Source organism: Hyalella azteca, unplaced genomic scaffold (assembly GCF_000764305.2).
Source record: "Hyalella azteca isolate HAZT.00-mixed unplaced genomic scaffold, Hazt_2.0.2 contig16636, whole genome shotgun sequence".
NCBI classification, from domain to species: Eukaryota; Metazoa; Arthropoda; class Malacostraca; order Amphipoda; family Hyalellidae; genus Hyalella; species Hyalella azteca.
Window position 1 is genome coordinate 75,628 of NW_025946451.1, and position 19,850 is coordinate 95,477.

A 19,850-nucleotide genomic window follows, 5' to 3' on the forward strand; every position below is an offset into this window, starting at 1 on the left:
GCAACTGCAACCATAGAAAAAAGTATGATTAACTGATAAACTAAGTTCTGTATTTCAATTTATCGGCATATGATTTGACAGTGAGCATGATTCCCAGCATTAACCTTGCGAAACTAAATACGGCAGCACGCAGCAGCAAACAGAAGAGGCGTTCCGTACGACAAAGTTCCCGCAGAATGGGCGACGTGTGATGTGCGTCATTATACTGTTACGTAACAAAAAGAACTTCTTGAATCACAGTAAAATACAATGGGCTTCTTAATTAAACAATATTATGTCAAATATAGTCGTATAGTTAATTGCGATCAAATATTGATTCACCAACCTTCTAAATCATTGCCGATTGCTCCATTTAGAAGTGGCATAGATGCCATTCAGAGGTTTGGTTTAAGTAAAATGTGCAAAGGTTAGTTATAGGTTGGCCTAACTCAGCTAACTTGGTAAATACGTTAATAAGGTTAAGGTTCTAGGCCGGAAATAAGGCCAAGGTAAATTAATGCGTTAGAGACGACTTTGCAATGTTGGGTCCAACCAAAGAAGTGAATTTGCATGCATTAAATCAGTGGTTCCCTAAGTGGGCGATATCGCCCCCTAGGGGCGGTGGAAAGATTTTGTGGGGCGGTAAGGAAGAAGAGGGCGTTTGGGGGGCGATAAGGGGGGCGGTAGTCCGAAGTCGATGTCAGAAGTTCGAACGTTTGTTGGACGATTTGTACACAACACGTGCAACACACGACTTCCAGCGATGGTTTTTGCACCCAGATCTGTTTTTTCTAACCTCTTCTGGGTTTACGTCTCGGACAAATTAACGGCCGGACTCGTGGCCGGTCTCACGGCCAATTTCCAAATTCAATGATCAAGAAATATCTCTCAAACCTCTTCTGGGTTTACGTCTCGGACAAATTAACGGCCGGACTCGCGGCCGGTCTCACGGCCAATTTCCAAATTCAATGATCAAGAAATATCTCTCAAACTAACTGGGTTTACGTCTCGGACAAATTAACGGCCGGACTCGTGGCCGGTCTCACGGCCAATTTCCAAATTCAATGATCAAGAAATATCTCTCAAACTAATTAACTTAACTCGATGAATTTTGGTACACGTATTCATTAGGACTTAACGATAATGTTTTGCTCGTGAAAATTGTTTGAATTTTGCCATCGTTTGTTTTTGCCATACTTACATGACATTACGGGCCGAAATTCACAGTGATCAAGTAATTTCTTCCAAATTACTGAACAGATTCGAACGAAATTTTGAATTTACAGTCCTAACTACCGAACGGTAATGTTTAGCCCGCGCAAATTTTTTCGATCGTGCCTTCGTTCGCGAGTTTTTTTTTATTTCACCTTCATTCGTGATTTAAACAGCAATACGTGCTTAAATACGTGCAAATTAGCAATACGTGCAGTAATCAAGAATTTTTTTCCAAACTACTGAACAGATTTGTACGAAACTTGGAATTTAAATACCTAACCTCAACAATGGTGATGTTTACAATTTTTTCGTTTTGCCTTCGTTTGCGAGTTTTACGGCTATACGTATAAGGCTCTTGATTAAACCTGTCGGTAGAAAAGCCGGTCATTCCTCCTATATCTGTATAACTCGCGAAAGAAAGTAAAATAGAAAAATTGTCACGATCTGAACATCACCGTTGAGAGGTTATAGGTATTTATTTACAAAGTTTCGTTGAAATCTGTTCTGTAGTTTAGAAGACATTTCTTGATCGCCGCGAATTCAAGTGACAAATTACCCGGCGATACGGGCCGAATAAAAGGAAGTATGAAACCAGGAATGACGGTGAAATAAAAAAAAACTCGCAAACGAAGGTAAAATAGAAAAAAAATTTATAAGCTAAAAAATCACCCATTGGCAGTTAGGAATGTATATTCAAAATTCCGTTCAAATCTGTTCAATAGTTTGGAAGAAATTCTTTGATCACTGCGAATTTCAGCCTGTTTCGCAATATAGGCGTAACTCACGAATGAAGGTGAAATTTAAAATAAATTTACGAGCTAAACATCACCGTTAGGTTCTGATGAATACGTGTTCCAAGTTTCATAGAGCTGCGTTCATTAGTTTGGGAGATATTACTTGATAATTGAATTTGGAGATTGGTCCTGAGACCGGCCATGAGTCCGGCCGTAAATTTGCCCGAGACGTCCTAGGTTTCTAGAACCACTGTTGTAGCCCTTGTCATATTTTTTCTTCTCGCGAGAATATAATTTTCGGTGTTTCAACTAGAGAAGTTTCAGGATTTTTATCGCTGGCATGAGAAAATGGCATTTAATTATTAGCTCATTGTTTATTTTTTGACTAATTGAAAGATTGTTACTCTGTGTGGTCCCTGAAACAACGAAGATTTTTGCGCCTTTTGTCGTGGCCTTCAATATTGTCAAAAATATTTTTTTTTGAATTTCTACCTTGGTAAGACTTTCTCACCACATTAGCCTGTTAGACGATTGAATTGTGTTAAAGTGTCAATCGTAATAAACTAATAAGGAAATTTTTCTCGATTTTTTATATATGAGATAACACGAATTTTGGCATTAATTTAGTAATGGTCCCAAAAACGCATTTTCAGGAATGAAAAATTTTTCCTACAAATTTTTCACTAAGCAAATATCGAAATACATTTTAAAAACAGTTTAAAATTACGAGGGGTAGCCCATGAGATAAGTCTGTGTATTTGTATTGACTGCAATGACAACAGATTTTCCCCGTGAACATCGTCATAGTGAGCGACCACGGCATGACCGACATCGGTAACGCTACCACCAAGCGCGTCTGGCTCGACCAACGTACCTGCCTCAGGGAGCGCCTGTTGAACATATCACTGACCAGGGGGCTTTCATCATCATTAAAGTCGCTACAGGCCGAGTCGATGAGGTGGTCAATGTTGCGTTAATCGATTAAATATATTTAGATTTAACTGTTTGTTTGGAAAATTTAAACTCCGTTGAAAAAAGTAAAAGTATATAAAATAAAAATGAAATATAATCAAAGAAGTTGCAATCATGTTTAAATTTTGTATTTTTTGTCATGGAAAGTTACTCGCTGGAAGAACCTCAATTTGAGTTATAACAAATTTTTTTCATCACACGTCCATGCAATAAGAGTCCGTGCTCAGCGTTGATTCAGGTGAAGTGGCGAAATCTAAATCAGATGCTCCATATTTGCAAAGACGTCAAAGCTGACAATGTGACTGATGAATTTAGATCGCAAATGATCACAATCTGAGTGTGTTCAGCTGAACTTGTACCCCGACATGATCATTCTAAATTGTACGGTGTCAGTGAGTTGTGCCAGCGTTATATTTATTACTCATGAGCTGCCTCGTGGCTCGATGCCACATTACAATATGCATTCTAACATGCAACATTCTGGGTTGCATATTCCTTGCTACATTACAATATACAGTTTATGTTACAAAACTCGGGGGTGCACGGGATTATTGAGTGTCAAAACTGCGTGCGTATCAAAATGGGACTTCGAATAGCGTAACGGGCTGCGGATCGGCCAACAAGCTTTCGCTCTGGACCCCCGCCATGCTTTTTCTGCATATCGCCTGTTAAATATACACACTGCTGACTGATAAGCACAGTCCCCTTATCTTTAGTACTTTTACCTCAAATGGAGTCGCGTCATCTTCGGATTTGAGATCATCAAGGGAGAAATTGTAATCCCCGCACACCGAGGTGTCTGCAGAACACGTAAATTGCTCATAATTGTGACATTCAGAGTTTGTGGGAAAGACAATGAAATTTATTTTTATACCCATCACATTAATGATAAGCTGGCTTCATTTAGTTTTTCATCTGTGTTCCATTGAGTGATTACGCAAAGTTGCGAGAAATCTTGTTAATCATTGACTTTCTTTTAGATTATTGAGTGTCAAAACTGCGTGCGTATCAAAATGGGACTTCGAATAGCGTAACGGGCTGCGGATCGGCCAACAAGCTTTCGCTCTGGACCCCTGCATGCATGCTTTTTCTGCGTATCGCCTGTTAAATATACTCACTGCTGAATGATAAGCACAGTCTCCATATCCTTAGTACTTTTACCTCAAGTGGAGTAACGTCATCTTCAGATTTGAGATCATCAAGGGAGAAATTGTAACCCCTGCACCACGAGGTGTCTGCAGAACACGTAAATTGCTCATATAAATGAGACCTTCAGAGTTGGTGGAGAAGACAATGAAATTTATTTCTATACCCATCATATTAATGATAAGCTAGCTTCATTTACTTTCTCATATGTGTTCCATTGAGTGATTACGCAAAGTTGCGAGAAAACTTGTTAATCATTGACATTCTTCAAATTTTTTTATGTTTTAAAGAGCTATATATTTTTGCGCGTCCTTTAAAAACTTCACCTTTTTCTGACGGTAAACCACTGCCAATTCGGAATAAGAAGCGTTGCGGCTTTTCGTAACTGCTTTTATCAAATCGTTCTGTAGGCTTTGATGCAGCTCTTTGAGAATGCAACGCAATTATTGTATAAAATTGACCAACTGAAATGTTTCTAACTATCAATAGAATGTATGAGCATCTATTCGTTCACCATGATTGACAGAGTTGCTCTTCTTTTAACGTCAATAGGTATAATCGGAATGGGAACACGATAGGCCGATGTGCCGCTCGAATATAAAATCTTGGTCCACTTTCTATTCAAGCTTGGGCAGAGCTACAATTTTTAAAAATTTTCAGTTCATATCGTACTTAGGCTTAATAAGTCATCATCCATTTTCTGAGAGGCGCAAATTTTATCATTATTAAAAACTTTTGCGCGTACCTGACAGTTCGAACTACGAACAACCCCCCATGCATGTCCAATCCCAGTTACAACGTAGAGCCCAGACCAGTAACGATCTTTTCCGGTTCAGCCGCGCTTGAGGTGAACAATGAACATAGCCGGGAAAGCGGCACTGGAGTGGCGCTGTCAGAGAGGTTGCTCAATAGTAGCAACTTTGTGCTCGTACTGGTGCTGCTGATGTGAGAGGTAAACCAGGAGTAATTTTGTCGGTGGATGAGAATTTTGATGCAGTCGTTGGTGGTTGGTTAACTGCCAAGGATTGCAGAAAATAGCGAGGCAAGTTACAGTCAATACAGCGAATGTGACAGTGAGTTAGATTCGAATGACACTACTGTTAATGACACATAAGTCGATCGCCACTAAGCAGCTACTCCACTTAAATCACGGGCTCGTCCAAAGAAACCGTATAATACTGGTCGGAGTTACAGTTTTTAAGGTTCGATTGCCTCATGACAACTAAGAAGCATTTCCGATCGCGCTAGAAAGTTGTGGCCCAGATTTCCTAACAAAATCGATTGTTTCTTTTGAACGCCGGCGATATATTTGTTGTGGCAAAGTAAAGTGGTATTGACTGTAGAGGCACTCTCATGTTGACATCAAAGGTCAAAGTAGAAGCTAAGATTAGAGAATATCTGACATTAAATAGTGTAGTGTCTTGAGCATATGTAGCTCAGCTTCTAAAATCCTTCAACAAGAACTTTTCGTGCATACATTTAAGAGCTCATAATTTTTGAGGAGACTTGAAAGCATTAGTGAGTGAACCAATGATATGTGGCCATTATATATTCTTCTAAATATTTGGCAGCAGGGATCCATACCAGATGTTGACAGAGAGAATCGCCTAATTTGTCATCAAAATGGTTGGATGATCAAACTTTGATTAATGGATTATCAGCTAGCAATTTTTTTCAGTTTACGAATAATTCATTGGAAATTTTGCATTAATAATTTTGAATTCAGTTCAACCCACTAAGCTTGATACATGACATATTACGTTAAAATATTACAATGCTTCCAATTGATAATTCATCTATAGTCTCTAGTTTTGATCTGTTTGATTATTGTAAACTGATCGACCTACCTTCGAGTGTTGCTTGTTTAGAATTGAATGCATTGTTCGTTTTCTCCTAGTATAATTAAAATTTCAGTTCACAGCGTACCATAATTTTACCTTCATTATGGGTTCCTCGATGACGTAACTATCATTGCTCTAAAGGTATTGAATTGATGAGTCACCAGAAGGTATGCCCTGCAAGTACATCCATTAATAGTTATCGTAATCAGAGCTGATGTGGGTGCGGGGGCAGTGGGCCTCCCTGATCGCGCTGCTTTGAGCGACAGCTAACAAGCCCTGCACAGACCGTTCCTTCGTCTTAGGCCTTCATGAATTGCGTTAGGAGTTGACCGCTGTATAATGTGTACTTAGTTTTCAAGTAAGGAGAATCGACAGCCATCCTACTTTCCTTCACCTTGAGATTCGTACAAGCTTCTTATCGAGAGTCAAAACAGACCTACTGTGAAATCCTCCGATATTCAAATAATAATAATAATAATAATAATAATAGCGGTTTCAGCGTTCATTAGGCCGTAGGCCTGTCGCAGTTTTTTTAACATCGTAGAATATTTACAACTTATTGCGGCCTCGAAAACGCAATTCGCTGCTCCAATTCTGTTGTGCTTATTAACAGCCCGGCCTCCTCGCCGATTCTGACCAGAAACTGGCGCACAGAGCTGGGGTCGAACCAGCACATCCCTGCTCCAATCTCTGTTCTATTTACGTCGAGAAAGGACAGGAGAGACAGGCGAGAAAGGTGGTATATGACTTCATTAAATGATAATGGAACAAAGACAGGAAAAACGCAATGTTAACAAATTCATATTAATATGAAAACTTCAGACAGTAGGTCACTAAATAATAAACTTAACAAAGGCAAAATCAACATTACACTGATTAAAACAAGATACTACTAAAAACATATCACAGCAATAAAACTGTTCCGAGCGAGCCGCTCATAGTTACCGCAATTTCGGGGCAGATAACGAAGTTTTGAAAATGGAGTTGCACGAGAGTTTGTTTCCTTTACTTTTAACTTGTAAACTAGATCGACAAAGAAAAAGTTTTTACTTAAAAATACAATATTATACATCTAATAATGCCAATTTTTACTGGTGAACAATTTAGGGGTCATAACACCAGAGAATACAAAATATTCCGGCCCAAAATATTCCGGCCATGTGAGTCCTACGACTCACATGGTTCGGAATGTGGACAATGGCGTATGCCGCGTATGACACATACTGACTTGAGGTGCAAGGCTGAGATAGTGATAACGAGCTGATTTAATAAAACCGTAAGACAAATCACAATTTTGAGCACTTGACTCCTTCCGTAGTGTCGTATGTTGGGGAATTTTCATAAGAATTAAAAATTAATGCTTCCATCGTTCTGAGAGCCAAAATGGGAATTATTAGCAAGTTTTATTAGTGAATGAAAATAAATAAGAACCAGAGGCGGAATTGATTCACGACCGAAGCTCATCCAGTCTTTCGATAGAAAAGTTATCCGCAAGTTCGCAACGTTCAGTCCGAGCCGAGAGCTCGTGAAGAGAGCATGTCGATCGCCGCGGCTCCGATACTTTCCCTCAGTTGAAAATTACGAGGGACAATACGACGTCGTTTGTCTGAGGGCAAGTCGGCCTCTTTTATTCGACTCAACGATATTGTTCGGTGATCTAGAACTGCCCTTGTCCTGACAAGGTATTCATTATAAGTATTATTTTAATAGGTACTGCAATATTATTATCATTAACTTAAAATAAACAATATCGGTAACGTCGAACACGAGGTCGTACGGACACGTATCCTGTAGGCAAGGAGGTTATTAACCGGTGAAAATGCGACGTGAGATATATTAATTATAAATGTTCACGTGGATAATGTTTTACCGTTAACATCGTTCATGTTATATCTTCAACTATGAATCAGGATATGAGAAAAAAATTCTCCTTAACGCAGGATTGAAATACGTACATGATTATTTCGATTATCACTTATAACTTAATAAATATTCTCTACAAGCTTCGAAAATAGTTTATAATTTTTAATTTAATTACTTTAGTTGGATTTTTAATTGAAAGCTAACTGCCTATCTAGCATGAGCGTATTTAGAAATACTCATAATATTTATTCACACCCTGCTAATGTTTTCACAACAGTTCCGGTACGAAAAACATGAGTGAAGGTAAGGTAAATTTTGTGTGAGGTTCTAAGGTGTATTCATTCAATAGCTCATCTGAGCTATGCGTATAACTGCTGAAAATTTGTAGATTTCAGCATAAAATAAAATTTAATTACTTGAATTCATAATATAAACTACTATTTTGGATACCATTTTAGCATCGCACCTGAACTAATATTTAAACTAATCAGCACTGAATTTTTCACACTGAAAGTCAACACGAAGAAGTTGGACTTTGAAAATTGTAACTGCTTGCGTTACGAAAAGAGTATTTTTCCATTTTAAGAATGAATCTACGTTGTAAAAAAATAATTTTTCAATTTTAAGAATGAATCTACGTTGTAAAAAAATTATTGAAACTCAAATTTTTAAATTGTCTCCACCAATGAATAAAAAAATCGTCTCAACCTTTGTATATATTTACAAAGACACTTTTTGATAACAAATTTATTTATAACTTTCTCCGAAAATCTAAATTGAATCCATGCTCATAATATGGTTTAATATAAGTTGTTTTCTCTACATTATTTCAATACGACGGCTCTACATTACTTTTCGGTCCCCAAAATTGAATTCATGTGGTGTTAAAATATAAGTGAATAAAAAATTTTGCGCTCGGAATCGTATTATTAGATGAGTAATGCGAATAATAATAATAATAGTAGGTACTTGCGAACGTGATTTGAACTTTCTTTGCTTAAAACCGAAGCCATATTAGTTGTCGATTATAAAATGTATTGATTGCCGATTTAACACATAACATAGTGATCTCGGCGCTGAAGTGTAGGCCTGATGTGGCCTGTCGCCGATTCTTGAACTTTTCGTACCTTGTTCACAGAAAATCTAAAATCGTGTCATTTGACCGGATCTTTTCATGACTGACGATAGTTTGAAGTAGCTACTAGACTTCCACCGGGTTCGATATGGTGCTAGACATTTCAAATCTGAACATATATTTTTTCATAACTTAATCTAGTCTGTTCTTGAACGCGTTCATACTTGGAGCGCCAATGATGTCATCGGGGAGGCTGTTCCACATGTCGGTGATTCAAAGCGAGAAGAATTTTTGTCGCATGGAGAAGTTGCAGCGCGGTTTTTTCAGTTTATAGCCGTGGCCCCTGGTGTTGGTTCTTGTTTCAAATTCTAGTAATCCTTCGGGGACCTTGTACAAACCATGAGTAAGGAATATGAGAATATGATTTATTCCAATCCTACATTTTTCAGTTAGCCGGAAAAAAATGCCGTACTTCATAATTTTTCTATAGAAGAAAAATAACTTGATTCATCTAATGTTATTTCTTCTACCCAACACACAGAGCTGGATTCCGTGCATCCGTGCGTGTATGTTCCACCCACGGTACACGTAGCTGAATTTCGTACCACTTCTGTCATGAACTCCTCACAGAAGCTTATCCAAGTCAAGTTATTTCCACGATGTCTCTCTTCCGTTAACGTGCCGGCAAGATGCACGTCCGCAAACGCTATCGGAATGCGGACGGTCTTGGCGAGACGTTCTGCGAATTCGGACAATCAAAATGGTTAGTGACGAAATTTTAGTGCGAGCGTGAATTGCATGCGTAATGAACTTCAATGCTGTTGGAGGTTCGAATATTTCTCAATATTAATCTTCGACTGAGTCATCGCATTTGCATTTCATTTCGTTTTAGTTTTATTCGGATTCATTGACGTGCGATAAACTTGAAAATTTGAAAATTAGCAGAGCTCCCGGACTTTTAATGCGAGGGGTTCTGCATGCTAACTATCTATACCTTTCTTGTTGTGCGCAGGTGCACAAATAAATTTTAAATTCTATTTAAACTATTCATTAAAAATGCACTGTAAAATTTGCCGGTAGCGAAAATTAAGTCACTCTGTTGGGGGACTATCTCTTACGGTCTCAAACAACTCTCGGAAAAGTGTTCCATAACTTTCATCGTAATCACAGGAGGAATTTAAACGATCTCATTTTAAGAGTTAGTATTTGCGTCCATTAGGTGAAGAATTTTCTAAAGTGTTTCTTCAAAAGAAAAGATGGATGATGACAGGAAAGTAATTATTTAAGCTAAATGATTGTGGATGTAATTAGATTTTCCATTGTAATTGGATTTTCATTTGCATAAAATGGTAAAATGTTCATAATTAGATAAAAAAATTTCTTTAACTATTTTTTCCATGCCCTTCCCTCGAATTCAGAAATTTTCACTCAATTTTGAGGTCGAATTTTATTCCTATAACAATGTATAAAAAATAAAGTTTCATTCAAAGTTGAAGAACTCCAACGACTCTTTTTTCAAATTGAGCACTGCAAATGAATAGGTACCGTCAATTGGGAAAAAAATTTTTTTAATTCGTTTAGTTTAAATTTTAAAATAATTTTTTCCTTCAAAATGTGGTAGAGTCCCATGTCACACAATCTCAGCCCCCACTGTAAACTGTCTCTGTCGGCGTTCAGTTGGGGAAGCTGTAATTTCTCTGCCTCTTAGTAGGTCTCGGCTAAAATTAAAGCACTTTCGGCAGGGACAGGCTAAACACAAACAAACGCAGCATGTTCTTTTACATTTTTGTATCCAAGGCAAGTAGGCAACCAAGACGATAAAAACGCAAGTCTTTGTTTCCGAGCACTACTTTATTTTGAGAGCGCAAATGAAAAATATTTATCGTCTGTTGCCATCATTATCGTTCACATTTATCCGGAGTATAGAGACGAAATTACTCGCTAATTTGCACTGAAGTGTTAAAAGAGAAATGAAAAAATTCGTACAATTGATGGTTTCTATGTAAATTTTTCTCTGTTCACTCTGAAAAAGGTTGACTGAACTTTTTATCTTGATCCTTAATAGCGTTTAAAGTGCATTGACTGCTCTCTGTCTCTCGGTGTTTATGGCAACCTCTCCAAGAGGTCGTGAACACAAAATCTGCCCATTATTTTCATTATAGACTTATGTTTTCTTCATATAACAATGAATCTTACTTCTGTGATGGAAAAATAAAACTTTTTGATGGTTGATACTGCTGCGTCGAGAACAACTAAATGAAAATAGTAAATGAAAAATCTTTGGACAAATAGCTGAGTTCTATTGGCTTCGCAGCTATTATTTCCTATAGCTCGTGTCGATAAGTCTAAGATAGACTTTCTATTCCCTAGAAAAAAATTGTATTGTCGATCGTCACGTCATTTTATTACAGTTTTCGCTCAATGTTAGAAAGGAAAGGATATCGAATCTTTGCTTTCCGTTATAGTATTACTCTGTTTTGACACGGGAAAATTGCTTCTATTTTTTCGTTCACTACGATTCCCTCAGCGCGGCCTCATGTGCCCCATGAGACGCCGTCTCAATACCAGTCTCAATATTGACTGTAACGAAGGAACTCCATGTACTTCGAAATGACAAGAGATTTATCCGTGCAGAAATATGCGCGTGACTTTGCCTCAATCAATAAATACTGTTCGTCGTATGAACTATTTCAGTTCGATTCCAGTGCAGTAAAAAGCCGAATAAAATTAATTTACTGTGCGAATAAAATGTGTGTTTTTTATTATGAATACCGGTTATTTCGATAAATAATGTAAAATTATGTAGGAGAATCGTCGTGAAACTATCATCGCTAAAGAGAAACCGAAAATGCATGACAATAACCAGACCGCATTGTTTCGGTAAAGGTAGCATCGGTTTTTTGATTACTGAACAACGTCTCATGAACCATGTACGTGATCTTACGAGATTTGCTGATTCACCAATAAGCCATGCAAGTCATATCCACTAACTGCGTTTAAAATTCAATGTTTTCAGTAAAACCACTTCAAAACTTGACTAAATTTGAAATCTTACGACCCGTTTTTTTCTGATGCCCTATACACTATTAAACCGGCATGCGTTGTTATAATGATATTCGTACCTAAATTGAGAAATGACCAGCTCGTGAAGAATATCAATTAGAGCTGTGGAAGCTTTACTTGGAACTTGTATTGCCCCAAAACAATTAGTTTGCGATAAAAGTTGGAGATCAGATTGATTCTTTTGACCGGAATTAGGTTTGAGAGTTCACTTATCGACCTTAAACTTGTATATGAAGAAGCTCAAATGAACTGAATGAAAACAATTGCATGGAAGAAATGATGCAATGAGCAGCAAGAGGGTACAATATCCAAAATAAACACGGTTATACTCTTGGGTCGTTGTTGTTTATTCCTTGCTCACCAAAAACCACTCATATGAAATCAATGTTCATATATTGAAAAGAAATCATTGTAAAGGAATCAATATTAACGCCTCATGACTTTTAATCAAGCTAGCACAATGGTATTAACAAATAAAAAAAGGTTTTGACATCAGCCTGCTTAATTTTTCAACAGCCTGTGTTGGATGTGCCTCTAATAGAAAGTTCATTCAATATGACATTTGATGCGAGTCACTACAGCTTCATTCACTACTGTGACAACAAATTATATGCCTTGCTGTTAGCTTACAATTTTTTGTTGAGATTCATTGGCTGAAGTTTTCCTGACTTAATTAGTTAATTAATTAATTTTAGACTCTAGCGTTCCTAACTTGGAGATTTTCGGCCAGGTCGCTACTACCACACTCAAAAATTTACGTCTCAATTGCATGTAAATTTCACTAATTCTTTACAGCTGCCAGTCTAAGAAGGTTGCTGCATGAGGAATGTGTTGGGAATCTCAGGAAGCTCATATTCTCCGGACGACTGCGCTCAATTTTATTACGGCAGTCGCACCAAATTTCCTTACGGTAGTAAAGCCTCACGAGGGCCTAAGGAATGTGAACCCAGAGTTGGTTGTGAAATACAAATCTACTTGTAAAACGCTCGCAATTTAATAAATGGTTCAAGGCTGTACGTTTTGCAAACCTGCTTGCAAAGCGTAATACACTTTTATACATGTTCTGCTACACTAGATTTAGTAATTTATCTGGACGAATTCATGCGGAGTAAAAGATATTACTGTAGATATGATACAGCTTCGATTGTTGTAGATGTAATGATTATGAAGATGGTGTAATATGGAATTATTTAGAGATGGTATCAGAGAAATGATAACTAATAAACACACTTTTTACATCAGAGAAATATTAACAGCTGTACAGTGATGAATAGCATGCGAGACACGAGAACGTAGTAGACAATAAAATTTAGTAAAACATGCAGAATGTAGCCATAAAGAAGAATATCACTGCATGGATGTACGGCACAACACTGAACATTAATTCATCATATAAGACAATTAAAGGGACCCATGTTCAGTGTAGCCTACTCGCACGGGATGAGCAACGCTGCATGCCATCTGCCGCGGAACTGTGCCATGAAGCTGTCGCGGGTATAGTGGCAGGTTCAATGTTCATCAAATCACGGTCGCCTTATAATACTTTATTGTAAAAGATATCTCATTAGATTAAAAGTTTTCTTCACACATGAGCTCTCTAGTACAATATATGGGCATCTACTAGCCTTCAGTCTTACTGGGACCAGCTTTACGAGACACAAGATGCTGCTTTCATGCAATACCACGTTCCTAATGCTATCTTCACCTATCCGCAATTTCTCAGCACAGTTTCAATACCCGCTAAGCCATTCTTACAATTCTATAATTCCAACATTATAACACTAATTACAACACATTTAATAAATAAAAGCCTAATACCTAACAATAAGATAACGTTTAATCCAAGACCTCTAGAAAGCCATATTCTGCCTTCTTATTAATGCATTTTTACGAGGCAGAATCCATGCTCCTACTTTGATATACATTTAAAAAGTGTGACTCAATATTTGTTGTAATTAGGGTGATTGTAAAATGTCATAAACGTGTGAATATTTCTGGTTGTATCTCATTATGTGAATTGCCTCACTAATATTTTGATTGTCATTGATTTATAACTGATTGTCGTGAGAGAATGTACGAAATAATATTTATTCAGCAGAGAAAATTTTGTTATAACTGACTATTAAAACACAGCGAGATAATTTATTATAACATTTATCTAGGAAGTCAGGAATGGGCGAATAGTTGCCGATTCCGCAATTCTGTTGTATAGGAGAAAAAATTTACCGCACACGATAATTTTTTTAAAAAATAAGCTCGCTGCAAAGTGTATTAATAATTATTATATAAATAGCTCGCCTAATTAATATTAATAAGCTCGCTGCCAAGTGTAGTCAAAACTAATAATTAATGCACAGTTACATGGTATCACTTATATAATACATTACGCAATTTATCATCTATTTAATTGTTTCTGATGTGGATTTTAATCAACTAAAATTATCGTTATAATTACTTAAGTTAAAACGATTTGTATTTAAATAGCACGCATGGACTAACTCTGTCGCTCATATCATATTACGGGATTTATTATTCGCTATCATATTGTTTTTATTTATTTGAAAATGACAAACGCTACTTTAGCTGTTGCGGTAGCAAGGATTTTTCAGTTCTACCTATCCAATATATCTGCACTCAATCTCGCAATTATTAATTAGGTATATTACGGATCTCATAAATTACGATAGCCAATGTACATTTTGCGAGCACAGACTAATACAGTCTTGCTCTTCGTACATATTTACACCCTAGAGAAGTATTTGCCAAGTCGACGTGTTGAAACTTCCTGAACTCGAATCTTGACAGAATTTCATCTTACCTCAAAGTCCCTCATGTCGAAAGTCAAGTTGAAACTAACCAGCGTGTCAATCGCCTTTGACGCTCAGAGTTGTTCAAGGCAATTATTTGAAGTTCCACGTTGCAGAAAGTCAGATCGTTTGCTGATTTTAAATTTTAGGTTACAGGCCGAATTCAACCGCTTAAAACAAAATACGCTACAAGCAGACAGTAATGGTTGTAATTTTTTCGCAGCTTTTATTTCGCTCGGAACAGGAACATTTTTATCGCTTATTTAACCTTTTGCTTTTGAAAAACGAAAATTTAACGTCCTTCTCAGTTTCTTTTCAATTTTATTGCTAATATTTCCTAACTCAAATTATTTTAGCTGTGTGAAGTCTGTTTTTGTCTTACTACCTCATATAACTGTTCATTTTTCGCCTGCAGGTGTCGTTTTGTACAACATCAATTCGTGGAATGCAACATTACTCATTTTTCAGTTCAGCTACGGCCTCAGCTCACGCCAACGAATTTTTTCATCACGAAAACAGCCGTTAATTCCTTTTGCCCGAATATTTTGCGGGTAAACTGCAGTATGAAAACAACACTCGATGAGTTATGTCGAACCCAATTAGCCGGACTTTCAGATTAAAATATTCAATATTTTGCATTGTTATTCTTTTGTCATTGTAAAAATACCGCAGTACTGTAATTTGAAGAGTTGTATGCTCTTCATTTATGAGTCTAATGCATCTGACATTTTTTAGTGCATTGAAAAAAATTTGAAAGTTTGGGGTTAACCGCCTTTCGGATAACTTAATTGTCATGTTGAAGACACTTTGGCAAATGCTTTAAGAAGTTTTTGAGAAATTTCATGGAATCTGTATTTATGCATTAAGTCATGTTTTGTGGTTTGAATTTCTCGCAATCGCCTTATTTAGACCAACACTGCAGTTTTTATTGCTTCATCACCAATCAGGAATGGAAATCTACGGTGTTGAAACGGATGAAAATCATTCATTTAATTCTGGAAAACTTACTTTGATAAGCCTGCCGGATCCTTGGTGCTTAAGCGTGCATTAAAGTTATAATCATAAACACCAAGCACTCGTGCAAATAAAAAGTCAAACAATTTTTCGGCAAAACAAGATTAATGTTCATAAACAGATTAACTCTGTTCATAAACAGATTAACTCTTCCACAACCAAATTCAGGACATTAAAGAGGATATTCAATTTATAAACAATTATAACCTAAGAAATATAAACAATTTTGTTTATATATTGGTGATGGAGGGAAAGCCAATCCAGATATATTTGCATTGAACCAAGAGCACAGCAAACTCACACTGAGCGATAAAAGTGTAATAAATGCTTCTCCAACTCAGCATTAACAGGACTAAGTCCTGTACTAAATATTTTTAGGGTTGATACTCGTTTGTTCGTTTCGATTAAATATTTACCGATATTAAATCATTTATGCCTAATTAAAATAAACCTGGCCGAGTTTCATACTCAAACCTGGGGTTCAATTAAAAAAAGTTTAAATGGAATATGGTGTGAGAATTTTTTTTGTTTGACAGTGATGTAGAAATAGTGGGTAGTAACAGCAAGCAATGAACCCTGCTTGCAAGGCGAGTCGAATGTTTATATTATTTCCATGGATATATTATGTAACCCATTTAACGTTTCGTGTGTTCGACTTAAAACAATTTTTCGCTGCTAACTTGATGCTGCAATCAACTTCGTGCATAATTACCTCAATTTTTTCCCTTCTAGATTCAAAGATTATATCAATCAAAGTTTTCAATAACAATAAACTTCATGTTTTATATTTAATATCAAAGTCTAAATCTAAGCACGATCGCTCCTCACGTATTGCAAAAGTTTTCGTGTGTCTTAAAATTCATTTATTCGTCTATGAAGTTACAAATTATATTCTCAATTGGCAATTTCGAACGAATGTATTTAGAAAATCTTGCCACAATTTGCTGAGAATTTCAAAGATTATAATTTAACTGCGTATTTTACGGCACCAGATGGGAACCTGTTCGGTTTTGGGGCGTATGCTGGAGGCCAGCTTTGCCCAACTTCAGTCACTAATTTCATTTTCTTCGCATGAAAATGATATATCGAAAATTAGAATTATGATGGAGATTTTTAGTCAAGATAAATTTTTTGTAATATATTTAAAACACACTTTTAGAATCAAACGAAAAAATGTTGTCTCTGAATCAATATTATGAAATTAAAACAGTTCTTACCGGCATTAAAAAATGAGTTAATTCAACACAACATTTATTTCAGCTGAAATTAATCCACAGTTCAATCTCTCCCGCAGGCTATATATAATGGCGTCGTTTGCTCAAGCAATTAACGGAAATTTTTTGGTTTACTTTCTTGCTTACTTTATCTTTAAAAAATTGTGTTGTGGCAGATAAAAGGTCTCGGTTGGGCGTAAGCTCAATTACGTAAGGGGTTGGGCGCAAGTTAAATTACGTAAGGGGTTGGGCATAAGTTCAATTGCTCAATTTCTCGATATGCCAGTACATAAGTTATGACAGCGACAAACTTAGTGTGAATGAATAATTTGTTCAGTTTTTCAAGGTTTGATATTATGAAATATTACTAAACGTTCATTTTTATCCCGGTGTTATAAGACTTATTCAAGGCCTAATAAAGCTTGAGGATGTAAAGCATTTAGTTTAATTAAAATTAATATCATTATAAAATTTTGAAACAGTTTTGAAACTTTAACATGAACAAACAATATGAATTATTCGATTAAAAGCGTTCGTTATTTTTGCATGGTTGCTTTAGATTTTATTGCTCAACGATTAAACTTTGAAAATATGGAAATGTGGAGATATGGAAATTTGAATTTATTGATATAATTAAGAAAATAGGAATTTGAATAAAATTTTGGAGCATTGAATCAATTTGGTTGCAGCCAAATGTTAAAATGTACAATGCAAATGTAAATATATATGTCTGCGACAATCTCCACAATTAGTAAAACTAAAGATGTAAATAATTTAGGTACTCATATAACTAACAAATGTTGATTTTACTGCCAAAAAAGTTTAAAAGCTGGAGAACAGAAATAATTTCGAAATGGAATCTTGCTGCGAAATACTCCGCACTTCGAAGTTTCTATTTATCATCTCAACTGAACAATTTCAGTTTGTTGACTACGTTCGAAACATTTTGACACTGGCAGTCACTCACCAACTCGACTATCAAATTCCGGCAACTACACAATTTCTAACTTCCAAGCTCTGTGTTTCGTGTATGAGGTGTTGAACTAAAAAACAACACTGCTATAATAATACAAGAATTATCAAATGAAGCGATGTGTTAGAATGATTGCATTTCATACCGTATACGAGTTCCGTGTTTTGATAAGTGCGACTTAGATACATATTTTTTGGCTTGAAAGTTTTTCGGTTCGATATTTTTATATCCTATAACAGAGATTTGTTAACAAACTCACAAACACTTTTTAGAGAGTTTCCAAAACCAAATTGTACAATTAATTTCTTATATAATATGAAATATAATATTAAATAACATATAATATTATAATTGAGTTATTACAAGAAATATACGTATGTATAATAATAATAATAATAAAATTTACTCTTAGTTAGAAAAAATATGAGTGAATAAAAATAACTAATGAAAAAACAATAATTTTGGTTTTCGATCGAACAGGATTCTTATTCGAGCTCTTCGAAAAATCTGATATCCTTGATAAATATTAAATAAAAACTAGCCTCGAACTCGAGATGAGAGAAAGTGAAATCATTTCTTAATTACATTGCACATCGGGAAGTTCATCAAATGTCTTCAACACATTGTACTAGGGCCTTAGACTAGCACTGATATGCGCAAAGTGGTATTCAATATTTTACCTATAATGATATTATAATATTTAACAATATAATTTATATGACCACAGTGTTGCATTCCGTGTTGATGTTTGAACTAAGTTATTCGATGCAAGACGAACAGATTTAAGTTCGATTAATGCGTTGCATTACAAGTTATGAACTCGTATTCTGGAGTTACACGATTTATTGTAACTGAAATTGAAAAGTCATTATCATTGCGAGAACAACCATTATGCAAGAACAGTATTTATGAATTGAAACATTAAAACAATGAATGAATTGCAAAATAATCGTCTTACTTATACATACTCATATTGGCAAGAAAATTACTTAATTAACTTCGTAAAATAAATGATACGTTAAATTTTTCATGCTTTTTCTACCCGCCAAATTTCATGCACTTTCTACCCGCCTGCAGCTATGAATACCTATCATTCACTAATTCTTTATTGTGAATTTTAGCACCTAGGAGAAAATTGAGAAATAAAGATGCTGGTTCAAAGGACCAGACGAAGGTTCCACCAAACACTGATTGTGTTCTTCCTGGCATCACAGCTACTGCACAATGGGTGAGCGATTATTAGTTGTAATCATACATGGTTTTCATTATATGATATACTTGTTTGTAAAATTGATGTTCACGAAATAATTTAGTACTTTTAGCTATTTGTTGTGTGTGAATAATATTCAATGATGTCAAATTTTGATGAAATTCTTGTATAGAATTTCATTAGAAGCTGGATTTGCCCCGCTCCTGAATTTGAACATATAACGACGTGCATCAGGCACTGTTATGGTTATCATCAGAGTGATAAGGAGTTAGATTAAAAATTATATGATCTTATTTCGTAGAAGACAGTGATAGATTTGCTTGAATTGAAACCTAAAGTTATTTATTGAGCCTTTTTATGATTGATTCCTGTGTTTTTTTTTTCAAATGATTAATGCACTCAAACGTTCAGGAATGCAAGATGTCTGCAACTAATTCTTTTTTCCAATTTTGTGTTGGTTTCGATTAGTTCAAGATTATTCAAAATCATGGAAAAATTTGTTTTGTTTTTTTCCCGCAATTCTGGGGCTGATTTGCTTCGACAAAAATTGCCAAAATTCGAATTTTAAATTCTTATTAAATTTAGCTCGAATTGAGCTAAAAATTACACAACCAAAAATATTTGCTTATAGCTCGAATTGAGGAAAAGGAAAAACAGGGAAAATATTCAGAGGAACTAAAGGGACTTCATATTTCACCCATTGATTCAAATATTTCAAGCGAGCAAATTAGGCCTGCAAAAATC

At 35.8% G+C, this 19,850-nt stretch overlaps 1 protein-coding gene across 1 annotated transcript in view; it reads left to right on the top strand.

Annotated features, from left to right (window-relative positions):
* Positions 1-1,791: 1,791 nt before the first annotated feature.
* LOC108672144 (gamma-aminobutyric acid receptor subunit theta) overlaps positions 1,792-19,850 on the top strand; it is a gene marked incomplete at its 3' end in the record, with an annotated part of 61,045 nt that continues 42,986 nt past the window's right edge. The window contains 2 exon segments of the mRNA XM_047884964.1: positions 1,792-1,797; positions 2,711-2,886. Coding sequence (XP_047740920.1) covers positions 1,792-1,797; positions 2,711-2,886 — 182 coding nt within the window.